This window comes from Mobula birostris, chromosome 26 (genome assembly GCF_030028105.1).
Source record: "Mobula birostris isolate sMobBir1 chromosome 26, sMobBir1.hap1, whole genome shotgun sequence".
Classification (NCBI taxonomy): Eukaryota; Metazoa; Chordata; class Chondrichthyes; order Myliobatiformes; family Myliobatidae; genus Mobula; species Mobula birostris.
The window spans coordinates 10,723,392-10,743,896 of record NC_092395.1 but is presented as its reverse complement, the minus strand read 5'-3'; the positions used below and the strand labels follow the sequence as shown (position 1 = coordinate 10,743,896).

At 38.0% G+C, this 20,505-nt stretch overlaps 1 protein-coding gene across 5 annotated transcripts in view; it reads left to right on the top strand.

Moving 5' to 3' along the window:
* sbno2b (strawberry notch homolog 2b) overlaps nucleotides 1–20,505 on the top strand; it is a 171,947-nt gene that overhangs the window by 1,817 nt on the left and 149,625 nt on the right. For 4 of the 5 annotated variants that reach the window (XM_072244367.1, XM_072244370.1, XM_072244366.1 and 1 more), the window contains exon 2: nucleotides 19,160–19,378. The exons of the other annotated variant lie outside the window; for it this stretch is intronic. In XM_072244367.1, coding sequence (XP_072100468.1) covers nucleotides 19,268–19,378 — 111 coding nt within the window. In that variant the 5' untranslated portion in view covers nucleotides 19,160–19,267. The remainder of the gene's footprint in view (nucleotides 1–19,159; nucleotides 19,379–20,505) is intronic. 5 annotated transcript variants of the gene reach the window in all.

Here is a 20,505-nt window from a genome sequence, read left to right as displayed (position 1 = left end):
GAATGTCTCTCTGGTGGTTCCTGCTCCCTCCCCTCTCCCTTCCTCTTTTCCCAACCATGATTCCCCTCTCCCTGCCCCCTTGCCCACTCTCAGTCCACAGTGGAGACCCATATCAGATTTATCATCACTCACATGTGTCATGACATTTGTGGGGTTTTTTTTTTGCAGCAATACAGTTACTACAGTACTGTTGAGAAGTCCTAGCTATATATATGTCTCTAAGACTTTAGCACAGTACTGTATAATCTTTGCTAAAGAGGTAACATTCAAGACAGGAGCACAGTGAGGAGGAAGGGTGGGAACAACCCACCAGTTAAGTAAATGGCCTTGAAAATTGCTGGAGGCATCCAAGGGTCACAATTTCCTGGCTTGATTTTAATTTTAAATTAAAGACTTTAGAGGGAAGAAGTAAAGTGTTGTAGTGTAGCCTTGTCAATAGGGTCTCGGCCTGAAACTCTTTTCCATGGATGCTGCCTGGCCTGCTGAGTTCCTCCAGCATTTTGTGTGTGTTGCATGGATTTCCAGCGTCTGTAGATTTTCTCTTGTTTTGATTGGTGTAAATATAGAATTTATTGAAAAGTGCTGAATAATTTAATCAGGAGCTTAATCTTATAGTGATTTATTGAAGAAATGAATCTGGGACGATAGGCATGATATTTGTCTTTCATGAGGTAGCTTGTGTCTGTAGTGTAAGATTTTGGATTTGGAATGTACATCAAGTGCAGTGCATATTGCTGCGTAAATAAATCATCTGGTAGGACTATTGTAATCTTGAATAGTCTGAGCTTTTAAAAGTCTACTAAGATCAACGTTTGTTACTTATGTATTTATTAACATTCAGCATGGAGTAGATCCTTCGAGCCACGCCAACTGCAGCCCCTGATTTAATACTAGCCTGATCACAGGACAGTTTACAATGACCAATTAACCTACCAACCAGCTGTCTTTGGACTGTGGGAGGAAACTGGAGCACCCGGAGGGAACCCACATGGTCACATAGAACGTGCAGTCTTCTTACAGACAGTGACTGGAATTGGACCCAGGTCACTGGTACAGTAAAGCATTGTGCTGAGCACTACATTACTGTGCTGCCACTCAGTAAATACTACTATTTGGACAACTCCTGTAAATAACTTCATCACAATATATTGAATTAACAGAACCACTAATTTCTCATCAGCTAATTCCTCCTGGCATCTTTTATCTTAAGCTAAAATTTTGGTCTTGCTTGAAGCACTGAGATCACTCCCGCTAGTTTACAATTAAAGCTCTGGTCTACTTCTATAGAGCTTTGGCAAGGACAGGAGGGTGGGACAAATTAGGTAGTTTTTTCAAAAAAACCCGATAGTTACTTGGTAGCCTCCATACTGCCTTTGCCGTAAGAATCTTAATGGATTCTAAAAAGGATCATTATATATTCTTTATCTTGGTCACTATGTCTGGAAAATGTCAACGTCAGCTTATTGACAAGTCTATGCTGTATAACACTTTTTTCCCCTCTCAAGTTTTAAACTTAAAATTAAAATCAAGCCAGGAATTTCTGACCCTTGGATGCTTCCAGCAGTTTTCAAGGCTGTATATTTAACTGGTGGGTTATTATCACCCTTCTTCCTCACTGTGTCCCTGTCTTGAATGTTACCTCTTTTGCACAGTACTGTATAATCTGTGCTAAAGTCTTAGAGACATATATAGCTAGGATGCTCAAGACTTTTCAACAGTACTGTAGTAACTTTAGATATTGCTGTAAAAAAAACAAATATCATGACGTATGTCGGTGATGATAAACTTGATTCTGATATGGGTCTCCATTGTCGGCTGAGAGGGGGAAGGGGGCAAGGAGAGGGGAATAATGGTTGGGAAAAGAAGAAGGGAGAGGGGAGGGAGCAGGAACCACCAGAAAAACATTCTGTAATGATCAATAAACCAATTGTTTGGAATCAAATAACCTTGCCTGATATCTCAGGTTTGGGTATGTCTGTACATGCTCTGGCACTTCTCTGCCATTAGTCCTAAGCCCCTCCCACGGCGCTCCACCCTCGCAATTTTCAACATCCTTTGCTCCTGTCAGATATACAAATTCCATATTCATAATGTGGTATTGTGCAAAGGTCTTAGGCAACCTATGTGCCTAAGACTTTTGCACAGTAGTGTATTAATATCTGAATTAGTATTTATTCAGTTAACAGAATTTGCCTGCCTTTATATTTATTATATTCATTTTTTTATTTATTGAGATACAGCATGGAACAGGCTGTACTGACCCTTCAAGCCACGCTGGCTAAAAGCCCCTGATTTAACCCTAGCCTAATTACAGGACCAATTTACAATGACCAATTAGTCTACCAGCCGGTACATCTTTGGACTATAGGAGAAACCCGGAGCACCAGGACGTGAGGAAAATGTATAAACTTCTACAGAAGCAGTGGGAATTGAACCCGAATCACTGCTACTTTAAATCGTAGCACTAACCATGACATCACCGTGATCATAATTACCAGGTTGAATGCCACCAATCATTGAAACAAATAGGGAAGATTTTTATTTTGTATAGAAGAATTGTGAAACTGACAGTGTCGAAAGCCCACAAATCTATGATGTGGATTGGAGATGACTGACCTAAGCATTTTAGCCCCATGTATTAAATTGATATAAATTAGAAGTCATGTTTAAGATGGGAAAATATCAGTTACATGGTTGTAGATTGTAGTTACTTTTCTCCTGTATTGTGCCATTTACTTTAAAGCTGAAAAGAACATTTTCTGATTAAAATTGGTTAAAATACCCACTTGCTATTATGACCATGAAGATAGGTATGATTTTTACGTTTTGCCAGTTCTCACATCTGGTAACAGTACCATGTTACAACACCAACCTCAACTGTATGCTTCAGTCTGGAATGGAGTCCTGTAGATAAGGCAGACTTGTACTTTTTAGAGTAGGTAATAGGATGGGGGTGCAGAGAGGGAAGAATGGACTGGATAGATCTTCTGAAGATGGTCTATATTTGCAAGGTATAAGGGGAAGATTACTCTGCATTCACTTCTAGAGAGTAACAAAGTTATAGCTTATTTTTGTATTTTGCTTGTTGGATTCCCGAAGAAGCTGGGACAAAATCGTGGAATGCTGCAATCTTTGTCATCTTGATTACAAACAAATGTCTTAATTTCCAAGAAAGCTCCAACTATGTTAGCAATGTGCTACATCACCTGCCTTGATTGCAGACTTCAAGGTTTGGAATGGATTTTGATTCCTTAACCACCTCTGGGGGACGAGAGTCTTTGAGAAAGCCGTACTCTCACAAATGTGGGAAGCGGTCAGGGGGGAGGGAGTGCAGAGAGTGGGAAAGAAGGCAACTTGTACAATCTTCCATGGTTCCAGCTATCAACGTTTAATGACAACAACATTTTCATGCAGCAGGAGCATGCACTGATTAAAGTTTCATCACTCGTAGTAGTCATTCAGTTTATTCTGCCTTGTTTGTCTTGCATTTAAATATCTGCCCCAGAGGTGAAAGGAGGCAATTTTAAAGCAGTTGTTTGTGGTGCTGCTGTGAATCCTGCATTTAGTTGAAAGCAGGTGTTTAAATATTGAAGTTTATGAAGTCGAATAAAAGACTTGAAATGTGAACAAGTAGCTGAGTAGTTTAATCTCTGTAAACGATCTAAGTGTGTGTGTTCAAGTTTGCAAGAAATATTAAGTTTGTTAATTTGGCAATAAATTTGAAAAGGCAGGTAGATAGTGGTGAGTGTGTAATAAGGAGCGATGGGTTTGCAGATTAAAGGATTCTTGAAAACATCAGTAATTGCATCTTTGTGTAGTTTTATGTTAGTATAGTAATTTGACATCTAATTCATCCAGCCATTTTTTCCAGCATTTTCATGCATAACTACAATGTTAGTGTTAAATTTATTTAGGGCAATACAGCACAGAATCAGTCCTCCTGCCTATACTGTAAAGTGTTGTGCTAACCACACACAATTACTCATTCTATTGTCCAACTCTAGTTCAATTTGGAAGTGAAAGCACAAAATAGATTTGATTGTCAATATTTAAACAAAAAGGAAGCAAATAGCTTAAATGTCTGCACTTAAATTGCTGTTTCTTTTGAACTTAATAGAATTAGTGGCATGGTTAGCAGGTTTGGAAAAATTACCATGAAGAATTATATTAATATTTGAAGTAAGATTAGCATTGTGGCATGGCAGTTTCTATAACATTATGAGGGCACCAGCAATCTGGGTTCAATTCCCACTGCTGTCTGTAAGAAGTTTGTACATTCTCCCTGTGACCATATTGGTTTACTCTGGCTGCTCCGGTTTCCTTCCACGTTCCAAAGATGTACCGATTAGGTTGCATTGTTGCTGGAAGCATGGCAACATTTGTCGATTGCCCCCAGCATAAATTTGGACTGTTGGTTGCTGATGCTAACAATGCATTCCACTGTATATTTCGTACATGCGATAAATTTGATCTTCGTCTTTATTTAGTGTTACAGTGCAGAGAAGGCCCTTCCAGCCCTTCGAGCTGCACCCCTCCCCCCCCCCACCCACCAACCCCGATTTTTAACCCAAACCTAATCATGGTTATTCTCATGGTTATCATGGTCCATTGTCACGTACGGATGCGAGACGTGGACACTCACCAAGGCGATGCGAAAGTCTCTAGATGGTTGCTATACACGAATGCTCCGGATGGCTCTTGACGTGAGTTGGCAACAGCACATGACAAATGTTGAGCTCTATAACAATCTACCGATGCTCTCCACTAAAATCGAGGTGAGAAGACTGCAACTAGCGGGGCACTGTCTATGCCACCCCGAGCTATCTGCCAGCCTAGTCATCATATGGGAGCCCAAGCATGGGAGGATGAACCCTGGGCGCCCTCCCAAGACTGTGGTCAACACACTCCTAGAAGACAGCGGCGCGGCTAATGTAGATGAACTGAACACAGTGATGAGGGAGAGGGAGAAGTGGAGAGTCCGTCATCGTGCCCGACGCTGGCCCCCTAGGCCTGAGTCGATGTAGTAGTAGTAATCATAGGACAAATTACAATAGTGAATTAACCTACTTGGTATGTCTTTGGACTGTGGGAGGAAACCAGAGCACCTGGAGAAAAGCCATGCGTTCTACAGGGAAGATGTACAGAGACTCCTTACAGATGGGGCAGGAATTGAACTCAGAACTCCGACACCCCAAGCTGGAATAGTGTTGCATTACTGTGGCGCCCTTATTTAACATTTTACTATGTTGACATGTATCTTTCGCAATGAATAAGAATTAGCTTATCAAGATACTGATGTTTCTTATTGATACACAGTCAGCAAAGACATTCTAAATTGTTTAAATGTATATTTATTCTTTGGGAATGGATACTACAGGCAACAGTCACAATGAGTGTAAGTAAGTTGTTCAACCAAAGTGAATTTAGCAGCCGAGCATGAGCTTGTCCTTTTTTGTAATCGTTTATGCATGTCAGCAGACAGACTAAAGCAGGCACAGTGGCCCTTTTAACACTGTGGACATGGGGACAAATTGTGCAGGTTACCCAGAGCCACAAAAATCCAACTTTGCTCCACCTATTAGGTTTTGCTGCACTGGGCTGTGGGGCCCATCTGAATGTTTTGACGTGGAGATTTCCCAAACTTTTGCTTAATCTCTTTCGACAGAGATTCTGTAAATGAAATATTAGTCATTTGCTGCATGCTGATAGTTTCACGCCACTAGACAATCACAGAATTTCCTTTTTCTCCTTCCATACCCACTTCCCCAAGTAGTTTAAGAATTTTCCCATCCGATTATGCCTTTGGAGAAGGGGGAAGATGACTGGTGGCTGGGCTGTGCATATATGTTTGTGCATTTCTTTTATCTACAGAAAAAAAGTTGAGCTTTAAAACCTTCAACTTTCGAGCAATAGATATTAATACTTTTTAATAAAAGAGAAATGCCATGATAGATAATTAAATATATTTGGGTGTTGTGGAGAAAAATCCACAAACTTGAATAGCTGACTACTTGGCAAGGGATTTTCTTTTAATGTTACAAGTGTAGTGCTTCTCTCTGTGCCTCCCCACGCCCTCATTATGTGGCGTTTTCTGTGGAACACTTACTGACTCTCTCTTTATCACTGGCCCAATCGATTCTATTAAAATAAATATCTTACCTAAATTTGTATACCTTTTTCAAGCTGTGCCTGGTTTTATTCCTAAATCTTTTTGGACTCTTTGGATTCAATACTTTCTTCTTGTATATGGAAGAATAAAAAACTCGTATAAATAAAGCTCGCCTTCAAAAAACCAAACAGAACGGAGGATTTGCCTTACCCAATTTTAGGTTATATTATTGGGCAGTTAATATATGTAATATTACGTTCTGGCTATATTACATTAACCATGAGAATTGCCTTACATAGGTTTCTTTGGAAGTCAACTCTGTTACAAAATTTTCCATTATTTCTTCACTTGGATCCTCGCTTCCTTTATCTTTAAACTAATTGACAATGTGGTGGTTAAACATACATTGAGGATTTGGTTACAGTTTAAAAACATTTTGGTTTATTGAGATTCTCCCTCTCAAGTCCCATATTTTCTAATTGTTTTTTTAAACAATCTTTAATTGACTTATCTTTTAAAGAATGGGATAGATTAGGTATTAAATGATTTCAGGATTTGTTTCATGGAGGGAATCTCTCTTTTGTGCAACTTTCAATGAAATTTAACCTTTCCAACGCTCACTTTTTTGATGCTTACAGATTAGAGATATTTTAAGATCTCAATTACTTACATTTCCTACAAGTCCAGAGAAGAATATAATAGATACAATTTTTAATCTGAAGCCCTTTGATAACGGTTCAATATCTTACATTTACGGTCTACTGTTGGGACTGAAAAAGGCTTCTTTAGATAAAATTAAAGGAGATTGGGGAAAAGATTTACAGATTTTCATATCTGATGAGAACTGGAAGATTATTTTCAAATTGATTAATTCTTCAAAATTATGTGCTCATCATTCTTTATTACAGTTCAAAGTGGTGCATCGAGTTCATATGTCTAAAGACAAGCTTTCCTGTTTCTACGCAGATATTTTCCCTTACTGTGATGTACTAATAGAGTGGCTACACTAATTCATATGTTTTGGACATGTCCGAGCCTTGAAAAATTCTGGAAAGATGTATTTCTGCACTTTTCAATGTCAGCTTTAAGGCCAACCCTTTGACTGCCTTATTTGGTATTGTTGAGGATAGTGCCACAAAATTGAAGCCATCTAATTTGTGGGTATTGGCCTTTATGTCTCTTATGGCCAGGAAGGCGATCTTGCTCAAGTGGAAGGAGGCTGCCCCGCCCACTCATGTTCAATGGCTATCTGCTGTTATGTTGTGCCTTGATCTAGGGAAGATTCATTATTCGATTTCTGATTCAAAACATGATTTTCTAATGTTATGGGGACCCTTTCTGAATTATTTTCACAATCTTTGAACTGTTATTAAAGTATGGATCTGAACCGTTATTATTATAATATATGGTAAGGTATTTTTCTTTTTTTTTACCAGCCAGCTCATCTTGGTAGTGGGGGTAGATTTTTTAAAAACAAAATACAATTATTTTATGCTATTTCATTTCGTAATTCAATCTTTTTTATACATGATTGATTTGGAATATGGGATACTGTGATCATATTACTGATTTAAATGTAATTCGTATTTACTTGTATCCTTATGAATTGTGTATTTGTATTCATGTAATTTTTATAATATCAATAAAAATATTGAATAAAGAACACTTATTTAAAGAAAATACTTTTTGAACAGAAGGGTTAGGGCATCAACTAACATCAGTTAACAACTAATTCATTTTTCATTATCAAATTGTTTTAAAATGGGATAGCATGGTTTTATACTTGTAAGTTTAAAACAAAAAGTGTCAGGAGATCAGAAAGCTTTGCAAGTATTAAGTTGTTTTTCAGCAAATTAAATGCTGGAATTGGCTTCTGTTGTTTTGTAACTCCATATTTATCCAATCATGTCCACTCTAAAGATGGAATTCAGCTGTGACATCAAGATGAAATAGTTTGCAAGCACGCACAGTCCAGCTTTGATGGTTATTTGGATGAGGTACAGGCAAACCCCATGTAGAGCTGATGATACAGGTGGGGAGGGGTAGGTTGATGTCTGATGAAACAGTTCACATGTTCACATCATGAATTCTCTGTAATGTAAAGCTGTGTCATCTGCACAAACATCAAAAAATGGTTGGAAAAAAGATTGTTTTTATATACATTCTCAAAATCCATGAGAAAGTTTATTCCATGCCTTCAATTTTTGGTTAGTGATATTGGGTGAATTTCTGTAACCAGAGTGGATGTAACATAGGGCTTGCCTGTATTGACTATAATCCTTTATCATGTCAATAGTTTCATACTAATGACAGATGAAGATGTTGCATTATTCAAAGACAGATTCAGTTCAATTATTTTCCAATTTTTAGGATTAATTACAAAAGCAGCTGAAAAATGAATTGTTTAGGAATGTCCAAGTAATGCAGCACAATGATTTACATGGGTCAAATGCTTAGTTCATCATTAGTGCCTACAAAAGGCTCGCGTTTCAGTCTTCAGTCTTTTGAAATTGGACACTTGCTGCCAGTCATGAAAACAAAGTAAGATTATTTGACATAGTGGCTCATGTCATAAGATCTGGTGTATAGATTGCTCCTGGTTTTTTTTTTGAAAAATTTTCCAGAATTTAATTTACATTGCCATGGTTCTTAAAGTAAATTCCAAATTACTTTCTAAAATTTGAAAAAACTAACATTGAAAAGAATTGCCCTGTGGTACGTTTCTACTCTTTTTTAGTAGAATATTGTGGACAAGCTTCTGCAATAATAAATTAATAATCTTTTCATTGGTTAGCATTTTAAAGTGAACAGAAATACCTACATCATATAAAGGATTACGTTAATTGATACTATGGCCTTTTATAACTGAATGCAAGTTTGAAACTAATGATTTTGAGCTCAAAGAACCTGTGAAACATCATGATTGCACTGGAGAAACTACTGGGAGAGATAAAATTTAGCAATAGATTGCACTTCATTGATTCTACTGAAGTGTATTCTACTGAGTGTGAGACCTAGATGTTGCAGTTCTGTGGAGTATAAGATGTGGCTCCTAGTACCTCCAGTATAGAGCATGTGATAATAAACCTGGTTCTGAATACAGCAGAAGTTTTATTCGTGGCTGCAAATTTAGGATTTTTTGGAATTGTGACCCTGATAGAGAGGGGAAAAAATAACCCTTTGAGCAGCTACTGGTGATCTTTTAAAAGTATTATTGCTAAGTCCACTGTAGGACACGGTTCAACTCTCGCTACTGCCTTAAAGGAGACTGTATGTTCTCTCTATGATTTCCTCCCACAGTTCAAAGACATACCAGTTGGTGGGTTAATTGGTCATTGTAAATTGTCCCGTTGTTAAGCAACAGTTAAATCGAGGGTTGCTGGGCGTTGTAGTTCGAAGGACTGGAAGGGCCTATTCCACATTGGATGTTAATAAAAATAAAATAAGTGTTTGGTACATTTCCACTCTTTTTTAGTAGAATATTGTGGACAAGTTTCTGCAATAATATTGTTTAAAGCTGTGTGTCATATGGAACTCTCTGCTACAGGGAGTTAATTTGATGTGTATAGAGCAAGAGTGTGTGTGTATGTGTGTATGTATATATATATATATATATATATATATATATATATATATATATGTATATATATATATAATACATACACTTACTATAGTGATGGGAAGTAGAGGGTTAAGTTTAAAAGTGACATGAAGCAGGATCAGACTGTGGAGCACAAGTATCAGCATGAACGGACAAGGTCAAATGCCATTTCCTTTGAGCATTCCCTGTAATTCTATATAGGACCTTGAAAAACAAAGTTAAGTATTCTCTCCTGTGGAAAAAGGCAGGTGTACTCATTATCAATTTACAGACCTATCTAAAAATTAATATTGAGTTTTGAGTAGTTTTTCACCCTTTCCATGCATTTCCTTCCCCCAGCTAAAACGATGGAAAGCTAGATCTTATCGTTGATTGTCATCTTAGAGACATTACGGAGCTGCTGGCAGTTGATTGCTAGGGGGTCTCTTACTAACTCATTTTCTGTCGAACTTTTTGCCACCCTTGGTCCTTTCACATTATTTCAACTTGTTAAAAACTAACCTTATCACCGAATCGTCACTCCTTAGTTTGCCTTTGCCCATTTTCTTATTGCTCCTTAATTATACTGATAAGTAAAATGCATTACTAATCTTTGTTGCAATACAAACAACCCTTGGAAAGCAAGGCTTTAAGCTCTTGAAACTGAAGTTCAGATCAGGACTACAGCCCTGGTACAGCATCCAGTTTAAGAGTACAATATTCAAAAGCTGATATTTGCTTTATTTATAAGTAGCTTGTGCTCAATAAGGTATGGCAGAGTTAGTGAGATTACAATGCCAGCTTTGTTCAGAGATGGTAAAATGTCATGGCAGTCATTTTATCAGAGTAATTGCTTCCTTTTCCATTGATATTTTTGTATATAGTGTGGCTTAATATTTCTTGTGTTATGGGAGAGGGATTACTGCTGTATACCAAAAAGTAAATGGAGTTGAGTGAGTTTACTTTCGATATTATAAACATCTAGCTTAGTGCATTGAAAACATTGTTCTGAAAATCTTTTGTGTAGTGATAGGTCTGTAGTAAAATAAGATCAGTAAAATGTCAAAACCATGCTTCTAACAGTAAAATATTGGCATAATTAAATATAATTGGCTATAAAAGGCTAAACAATTATAGCTTGGATACTTCAGTGAGGAATGAACAAATGCCGCTGAATGAATTAGCCTTTAATATTAAAACTTCTGGTGCCAAAAGGTTGTTGGGCATTATTTAAGACTAATTTCTGAAAGGTACTTGTACTGGATTGGACAAATCTTAACCTTTTTTGATAAATTCATTTTGTATCATCAATGTCCATACAGGAATATTATACCAAATAATATACAAGAAAGGTGAGCTGGAGCTTGCAGACGGGCAGAATATTCTTGTAGCCAGGACCAGCTTTTTCATGTTTAACTGTGTGTGAGCTCTTTCAGGAAGATTTTTCTCTGTTTGACAAAGTGGACTATTAGCTTTGCTTTGATTTTTCACAGCAGTACCTTGCCCTTAGCCACTCAAATTGAGATGAGTTCATCCAGACAAAGACAGTCGGGGCACTCTTTCTTTTGCAACTGCTTCAACTACATTCTACTGCAACTCGAGCACACAAGGACAGAATAATTGCTTTTATTTGCCATTCAAAATAGTCATATGTTAAGGTCATGCAGCAGTGAAGCAGGCTCTTCAGCCCACTGCATTTACCTCAAACACTGTAGCTAACTTCACCCATTCCATGAACACATTATACAGATTTTTTAAGCTTGAATTGAATTGAATTTTTAAATTGTTTTCTGCTGTTATGCCTTTATTTTCGGTCATGACACATTTCTTATTTCTGTGTTGCTCAAGTATTTAATTTATTCTACTAATTAAATATTAAGTTGTTAAACTCATTTTATTTTCAACCTGCAATCTGAAAAACTATCAAGTTATTATGAAATCCTACAAGGCTATACATGACCTCCCCTGCCTGACTTAAGGATGCCCATACATCTGAATGAGTTGACTTACAAAATTCTGACTTGTAAGGATTTTCTGATGAATTTTTGAAACTAGATAAGCATCCTTAACTTTCCAGCAAACCTTCGCTCTTGTAAGTGTGAGGTGAATCAAATGATTTGGAGTTGGTCAATGTAGTTGGAGCCTGATTGTGCAGATGTATGCTGTCAAGGCAGGGGCTATATTTTCACTGGGAATCAGTGGTTTGAGCTTCTTTGTCAGCTATTTAGGGTCTGTTTGGGGATGGACTTGTTGGCTGTTGTGGGGTTACAGTGTTTCCTCAGGGTTCAAGCAGTTTATTTTCCTCAGGCATTTGGTGACTGGCGGGATGGATAGGTATTGATTTGTCATTTGCTGAGGGGTTGCAGGGTGGGAATGGGGCTTTCCCACACGTCCTCTGTCCTCCTCCTCAGATCAGGGACCAGATGGAGCAAAGCTGGGAGCGCAGAGTGGACTCGTTAACTCACTAAGTTAGGGAGGCTAGGAGGCAGTTGCCCCTCTTGCCCCTCCTGCTCGCTTTCCTATCACCATCTCTCTCACACAGTCTTTGTTTATTTTCGACTTACAAAAAATTTGGGTTATGACAGTCCTCAAGTGGAACCTATTTGTAACCTGGGGTGTACCTGTACTTAAATATCTTATTGTTTGGGCTGGGCATATAATTTGCACCAGAATTTTGTGTGAATTATATATCTTTGGCAAATTAATACAGCCTATGCTGTCTTTTCATCCCACTTTCTCTACCTTATTGACACCCTAACTAATTTTTTTGGTAGCATTAGTTCAAAGTAAGTTTATTATCAGAGTTCATGTATGTTGTCATACTATCTTGAGGTATATCTTCTTGCATGCACAGAGGAAAAATAAAGACATTCGATAGAATCTGTGGGAAAACATACATGAACAAAGATTGAAAAATTAACAATGTACAAAAGACCAACTGTGCAAATGAAAAAAAGCACAATACTGAGAATGAGTAATGAAGAGTCCTTAAAATTATACAAGTAAATACCATAGTCCATTTTGACAGAACAGAAATGCTCAGAGTTGGCAATCTGTGTCACAAAAATAATGCATGAATTGGCCTTTAGATCTTCCTTGTGTTGGGTCTGTGCCTCAATTTGTTTAATGTACTGAATGAACGTATTGCTTTATAACTGGCCGTGTTAGACTGAACCTGATTGACTGTGACAGTTTGTGACATAATTAGAAAAGTATTACATTTTGTGGCAGTAATAATTATCTTTATAACTGTAATTGTAAATATTGATTGGAGTCTTTCCAATATGGCTTCATATTAACGTAACATAAAATAGCTCATTTACTCGATTGGGTTGAAATTGATCCTTGTTTCTATTGTTCAACCTGCCTTTTTGACGGTCTAGAACAGGGATTCACAACTTGGTGCCCATTAACCCTTCGGTTAATGGTAAAGCTCATTAATGTCTTTTTTAAAAAAGGTTGGGAACCCCTAGTCTAGAGTATAGATTCTAAGGGCAGTGCTAGTCTGGAGGATCATTCACATAGCTCTGCATGAGCTTTGATAGATTGCTGAAACACAGAGGCATGTCAGATTTTGCAGTACTCAAACACAGTACTTAGACAATCAGAGTAGTAATGGAACAACAATGAATCTCTTGTTTTGGAAGCTAATTGTCATACTACCATTTAGATTAGTGGTAGAGTGTCCATGGTGGTTAGTGTAGTGGTTACAGCTCAGGGCTTTCCTGAGAAATTCGGAGTTCAATTCCGGTGCCATCTGGAAGGGTTTCGTACGTTCTTCCTGTGACCGTGTGTGTTTCCTCTGAGTGTTCTGGTTTCCTCCCACATTCCAAAGACATTACTGGTTAGTAGGTTAATTGGTCATTGTAAATTGTCCTGATGAAGGTTCTCGGCCTGAAACGTTGACTGTTTACTCTTTTCCATAGATGCTGCCTGGCCTGCTGAATTCCTCCAGTATTTAGTGTGTATTGCTTAAATTTTCAGCATCTGCAGGTTTTCTCTTGATTGTAAATTATCCTGTGATTAGGTTAGTATAAATAGGTGGGTTGCTGGGCGGTGCGGCTTGTTGGGCCAGAAGGACCTGTTTTACACTATCTCTAAATAACTCATATTTTTCAAATGTACATTGCAATATAAAGTGAAATGCATTGTTTGCATCAAATCAAATCTGTGGGGAATGTTCTGGACAACCCACAAGCATTGCCATGCCAACATAGCATGCACACTACTTGGTAAGCCTAACTGTATGTCTTTGGAATAATGGAGGAAATTGGAGTACTTAGAGGAAACTCGCATGGTATCGGGGAAGATGGACAAACTCCTCCCTTTACATTCTTGCCGAGATTGGATCCTTCAGTGGGAACAGTCTAGGGTATAGGTCTTTCTGATACTGTTCATTAATATACCACACTGCACTTTTACACAATGTCATTGTAGGAACCTAGGGTACTGAATTCAGCCAACAATGCAGATACATTCATATACAAAATATTCACTGAATTCTTGTTATGGCCATCATGTGAAAGGTTATTTCAACAGCTTGATACGGTATCATCTAAATAATAGTACTGTGTGTTCATGGATTAATCTCAGTTGCTTTGTATCCTTTGTGGGGGGAAATCCATTCAATATTTCATGAGTTGATTTGAAGAGGATAGCAGAATATGCACATCATGTGGAAGAAATTCGAATATTGCCAAAGATCTTAATGTTTTGGTATTTGTTAATAACCTTAATAGTAAACTCATAATATTTGAATCATTAAAAAAAATACATTGTGCAGTTGCAAAAGACTGCAATTTACAAAGTGCAGGGAATACATCTACTTTAACCAAACAAGAAGCACAGTTGTTGCTTCACTTTTCATCTGGCGTCATCTGTGTCCTGGATCAAAACTGTGAGTAAACTGTCACATGCCTATTTAATCTGGAAGAGGGGACTGAGTGTGGTGTATCTAAGTTTGCTGATGATATTAAATTGAGTGGAAAATCAAATTGTGCAGAAAATACAGAGTCTGCAGAGAGATGTAGATAGGACAAGCGAGTGGGCAAGAGTCTGGCAGATGGAGTACAATGTTAGTAAGTGAGAGTTCATCCACTTTGGAAGGAAAAATGAAAGAGCAGGTAATTAATAAAAAAATTGCAGTATGCTGCTGTGAAGAGGGATTTTGGGAGTGCTTGTGCATGAATCACAAAAAGTTGGTTTACAGGTGCAGCAGGCTATCAAGAAGACAAATGGAATGTTGGCCTTCATTGCTAGAGGGTTTGAATTTAAGAGCAGGGAGGTTATGCTGCAACTGTACAGGGTATTGGTGAGGCCACACCTGGGGTACTGTGTGCAGTTCTGGTCTCCTTGCTTGAGGAAGGATATACTGGCTTTGGAGGCGGTGCAGAGGAGGTTCACCAGGTTGATTTCAGAGATGAGGGGGTTACACTATGGGGAGGGATTGAGTCGCCCGGGACTCTTCTCACTGGAATTCAAAAGAATCAGAGGAGATCTAATAGAAACATAACATTATGAAAGAGATAGATAAGATGGAGGCAAGAGTAATGTTTCCACTGGTGGGAAGTCTAGAGCCGGGGGACATAGCCTCAAGATTTGGGGGAGTAGATTTATTATGGAGATGAGGAGGAACTGCTTTTCCCAGAGAGTGGTGAATCTGTGGAATTCTCTGCCCAGTGAAGCAGTGGAGGCTACCTCAGTAAATATATTTAAGACTAGGTTGGATAGATTTTTGTATAGTAGGGGAATTAAGGGTTATGGGGAAAAGGCAAGTAAATGCAATGCTAGGATATCTGTTTTCGGATACAAGATATTCATCAAACATGATCCAATTTTCGGGTAAATAACTATACCCAAAATTGTGTAGGTCATGTCAGTAATTCTTTAAGAACACAGTACTCTGCTATGTGCTGAAGAATGTTCCCACTGATGGGTGAGTGCAGCAGGAAGCATGTTCCCGCTGATGGGTGAGTCCAGAACCAGAGGCCACAGTTTAAGAATAAGGGGTAGGCCATTTAGAATGGAGTTGAGGGAAAACTTTTTCACCCAGAGAGTGGTGGATATGTGGAATGCTCTGCCCCAGAAGGCTGTGGAGGCCAGGTCTCTGGATGCTTTCAAGAAAGAGATGGATAGAGCTCTTAAAGATAGCGGAATCAAAGGTTATGTGGATAAGGCAGGAACTGGATACTGATTGTGGATGATCAGCCATGATCACAGTGAATGGAGGTGCCAGCTCGAAGGGCCAAATGGCCTACTCCTGCACTTATTGTCTATTGAACTGAGGTTGAGTTTATGGGGCTGCTCCAGGCTTTGTGTCTGAGGACACACTTTTGTTTTAAATGCTATTTGCTTGCTTTTATTATTAACACAATTTGTTTATTTTTTCTCCTTCCCCTCACAAGAGCTTCTGAAGATGCTGGAAATCTTGTGCAACACACATAATGCTGGAGGAATTCAGCAAGTCAGGCAGCATTATGGAGCAGAGTTAACAGTTGACATTTGAGGCAAGACTCTTCATCAGGTTCAGATCTCGGTCTGAGGCGCCAACTGTTTATTCCCCTGCATAGATGTTGTCTGACCTGTTAAGTTCCTGCAGTATTGTGTGTGTGTGTGTTGCTTGACAGAGATATCCACAATATCAAAGGATTTTAAAAAGATGGACATCTTAATAATTAAAATGCATATGGGATCTTGATTTAGTCCTTTGTCTAGAGAAAACAACAGTCAGTTTCTAGGAAGAAAGCATATGAACAAAAGAGCAGCACTTGTTTAAGGCAGTCAATTCGAGCCTTGCAGCTTCAAGTTATTTTGCCTCAACTGATTTTGTTTTATTTATTCAGTTCACAGTCGGATCATAAATAATATCCTCGTACGTGCAGTTTAAATAATTTCTTACTTATACTTAAACATTTTCATCAGAAATTACATTTGTAAATATTTTTTCAAGAAATGTTTCCAGACTTGGATGGTTTGCTCTGGTATCCCTCGTGAGGATCCAGGATCTGACATTATTGAAAGAGGTTCTTGATTCAGCAATGTGGGCTCTGGATGAGATTAGAAAAGATCCTGGAAAGCATGCTTGCAATGAAACGGAAAATGCACCATTATCAGAGACTTTGGGAAGGAATCTGATTTTAACATGATGTGGGCAGTGATAGGATTAGGGTATGATCGAAAGGTTTTTGAGCAATTTGCAACTATGAGTAAGAATGTTGAGGCTTTGTTGGAGCAGGATGGCTACTATGGGGAAGATGTTATTCAAAATGACAAAGCTGTGATGAGGAGTAGGGTTAAATAAACTTGAGTGAGAATCTATTGACCTATTTTGCTTCGAAGTCCTTGTGCTTTTCTTCCATAGACATAACAGCTGATTTCTGCCCAATGGTGGTATCCTTCATAATCCACTATCCTGCAGCATTGTCTATTTTCTAATTGTTTTTGTTAACTGCTCATCAAGAGCATTTGGAAAATCTTGTTTGCTGAAGGTAGCCAGTTTTCTGATTATGCCAGAAATGGGAAATTCATTGTAAGTTTTGATTATCTGTATAGGTTCATGATCATATTTCTGTTTTGAGTTCTTTGTAAATAAATTGCTGGTTAAAACTTGAGCAAAACATGAAAAATTCTAAATGTTCTCAAGCAAAAACCATTTTGTTTCTTTAATGTATCATTTGTTTGCTCCAATTGATATTCATTGGTATTCTTTGCGAATAACTATTAAGAATTGTGCTTTTAAGTTATTTTGTATAAATCATTACCCAACAATAATAATGTAAAATTTCATCTTTAAAAGTTCCGGACACCGTGGGGGAAACTTTGCAAGCTGCTCTGCAGTTGCTATGCTCTGGAGCAAAAATAAAGTTTAAGATGAAAAGGAAAAGATGTAGTAGGAAGTCAGTGCAGAATTTTTTTTTTACAGAGGGTGGTACATATTTGGAATGAGTTGTCAGAAGAAGCGGTTGTGGCAGGTATAATAACATCTTTTAACAGATAGTTGAACAGATGTATGGATAGGGTAAGTTTAGGAGGCCAAACACAGGAAAATGAGACTAGCTCGGAATGGCATCTTGGTTAGCATAGACTAGTTGGGCTGGTGGGTCTGCTTCTATGCTGTAAGGCTGATGCTTTCTTCAAAAAGTCTGCTAAAGGAACTCAGCAGGTTGGGCAGCATCTCTGCAGGTAAAGGAATAGTCAGCATTTTGGGATGAGAATGTTGTGATGTCTCAAAAAGGTGGTGTCCATCATTAAGAATCCAGGTCATGCCTTGTTCTCACTGTTACCATCAGAAGGAAGTACCGAATGCTGAAGGCACACACTCACTGATTCAAGAACAGCTTCTTCCCCTCTGCCATCTGATTTCTGAATGGACGTTGAACCCATGACCACTACCTCACTATTTCTATTTTTGCACTTAATTAATGTAACTTTTTTTATACTGTAATTCACATTTTATTATTTATTGTATTGCATTGCACTGCTGTTACAAAGACGACAAATTTCACTTCATATGCAGGTGATATTAAACCTGATACTAATTCTGATTGAAAATAGTCTACAGGGTCTTTCAACCAGCATTTTGAAAGAAGCATTCAGTGAGCACCAGCCCTCTTCCCATTTAGTCATGCAAATTTTTTCTTTATGTGGTTAAAGTTCTCGGTTCTTAAGCTTTTTGAGAACTTTAGAAAATAAGTTGGAAAGCAATCAATAGACATGTTTTATTGTGAATTATTCCCTTTATTGATAAACTATTTGAGAATTTTTTTAAAAATCAGTTGCTGACCAAAAATACTTTTTAAACATTGTTAATGCTTAATTTAGTTTGTGGGCAGACTTTGTGGTAGAACTGAAGAAGAAATGTTTATACAACACTAAGAACAAAGATCATGGTAATAGAAGAAACTCTTTGTGGATATATCTAGCATACAGTCGCAGTCTTCAAGTTCTTTTAAACTGGTGCCCAAAGAAAATCATGTACTATTTATATATAATTGAAAGTTGTGAGGTCATTAATCATTGCGTAAGTGCTGAACTCAGATGGAATTTAAATTGCTGTTGACAAATCAGTGTCATTTGTAATGCATGAACAAATTTTGCTCTTATGCAATGAATATCCAGTATCTGCAACAGTTGGTTTCTCAGAATTGTTGCATTTTGGGAACTACATGTTTTGAGCTCCATTTGGATGACAGTAAATTTAAAATCAGAATTCAGTGTTTTATCACTGACATATGCTGTTTAATTGTTTTGTGGCAACAGTACAGTGCAACTACAAAATTCATCTCAACTTTTAAAAATAAAATTTTCAGCAATGATAAGCTAAGCCATTCTTGCTGAAGAGTTGTGTGAAAGCAGTCCAAAGTGGTTTCCAACCCTTTGTCTAAAGAAGAACTTTGCAAGCAGAAACTAAATTGTTACCAAAACTTTAGCTCTCAAAAAATCTTGTCTTTTTTTTATATCTCCTTTTCCAGGACATGGTGTGCCAAGACTGTTGCAGATAAGATCTGTGTGGCCTTCGTTCCTTGTCTCTGATACTACACACATTTAGAACTGTACAACATGCAGCTGGATAGTGCCTAATGCTTGAAGTGCTTTGTGTCATGGACGGGCCGAATTACCAGCAGAACCATCAAACTGACACTGCAATGTATGGTCTGCAAAATATCCCAGCCCAGTTCTGCCCTTCAGAGGTAAGTGCCCTTCAATACATCTTTTGAGGAGGTATTGGAGGTAGAAAACCGAATTTATTCTGTTGGCATCGGGCTGCTTTCTAATAGTCATTAAATTGAACTTATTTACAAACGTTTGTAAGACAAAACCTATATCTTCAGTTTTACCAAAAAATGGCAGAGAAAAAATACAAATGTGATACTTGGATTTTTATGGCAATTTGTGTGTGTCGTCATAAAGTAGTGGCAAGATTGATGTTAGTTTGCTGGGGAGCTAAACTTGAGCATGCATGAAAAATGCTGAAAAATGTGAGGTGCTACATTTTGGTAGGACTAATCAAAATAGGACATACACGGTAAATGGTAGGACATTGAGGAATGCTGTAGAACAGAGGGATCTAGGAATAATGGTGCATAGTTCCCTGAAGGTGGAATCTCATGTGGATAGGGTGGTGAAGAAAGCTTTTGGTATGCTGGCCTTTATTAATCAGAGCATTGAGTATAGGAGTTGAGATGTAATGTTGAAATTGTATAAAGCACTGGTAAGTCCAAATTTGGAGTATTGTGTACAGTTCTGGTCACCGAATTATAGGAAAGATGTCAATAAAATTGAGAGAGTACAGAGGAGGTTTACTAAAATGTTGTCTGGGTTTCATCTAAGTTAGAGAAAGGTTGAACAAGTTAGGTCTTTATTCTTTGGAGCGTAGAAGGTTGAGGGGGGACTTGATAGAGATGTTTAAAATTATGAAGGGGATTGATAGAGTTGACGTGGATAGGCTTTTTCCATTGAGAGTGGGGAAGATTCAAACAAGAGGACATGAGTTGAGAGTTAAAGGACAAAAGTTTAGAGGTAACATGAGGGGAAACTTCTTTACTCAGAGTGGTAGCTGTGTGGAACGAGCTTCCAGCAGAAGTGGTTGAGGCAGGTTCGATGTTGTTGTTTAAAGTTAAATTGGATAGATATATGGACAGAAAAGGAATGGAGGGTTAGGGGCTGAGTGTGGGTCGGTGGGACTAGGTGAGAGTAGGAGTTCGGCATGGACTAGAAAGGCCAAGATGGCCTGTTTCCGTGCTGTAATTGTTATATGGTTATATGGTCTCTTGATAAGAGTCAAAGTATTTGTGAGGACTGAAATGGCCATGGATAA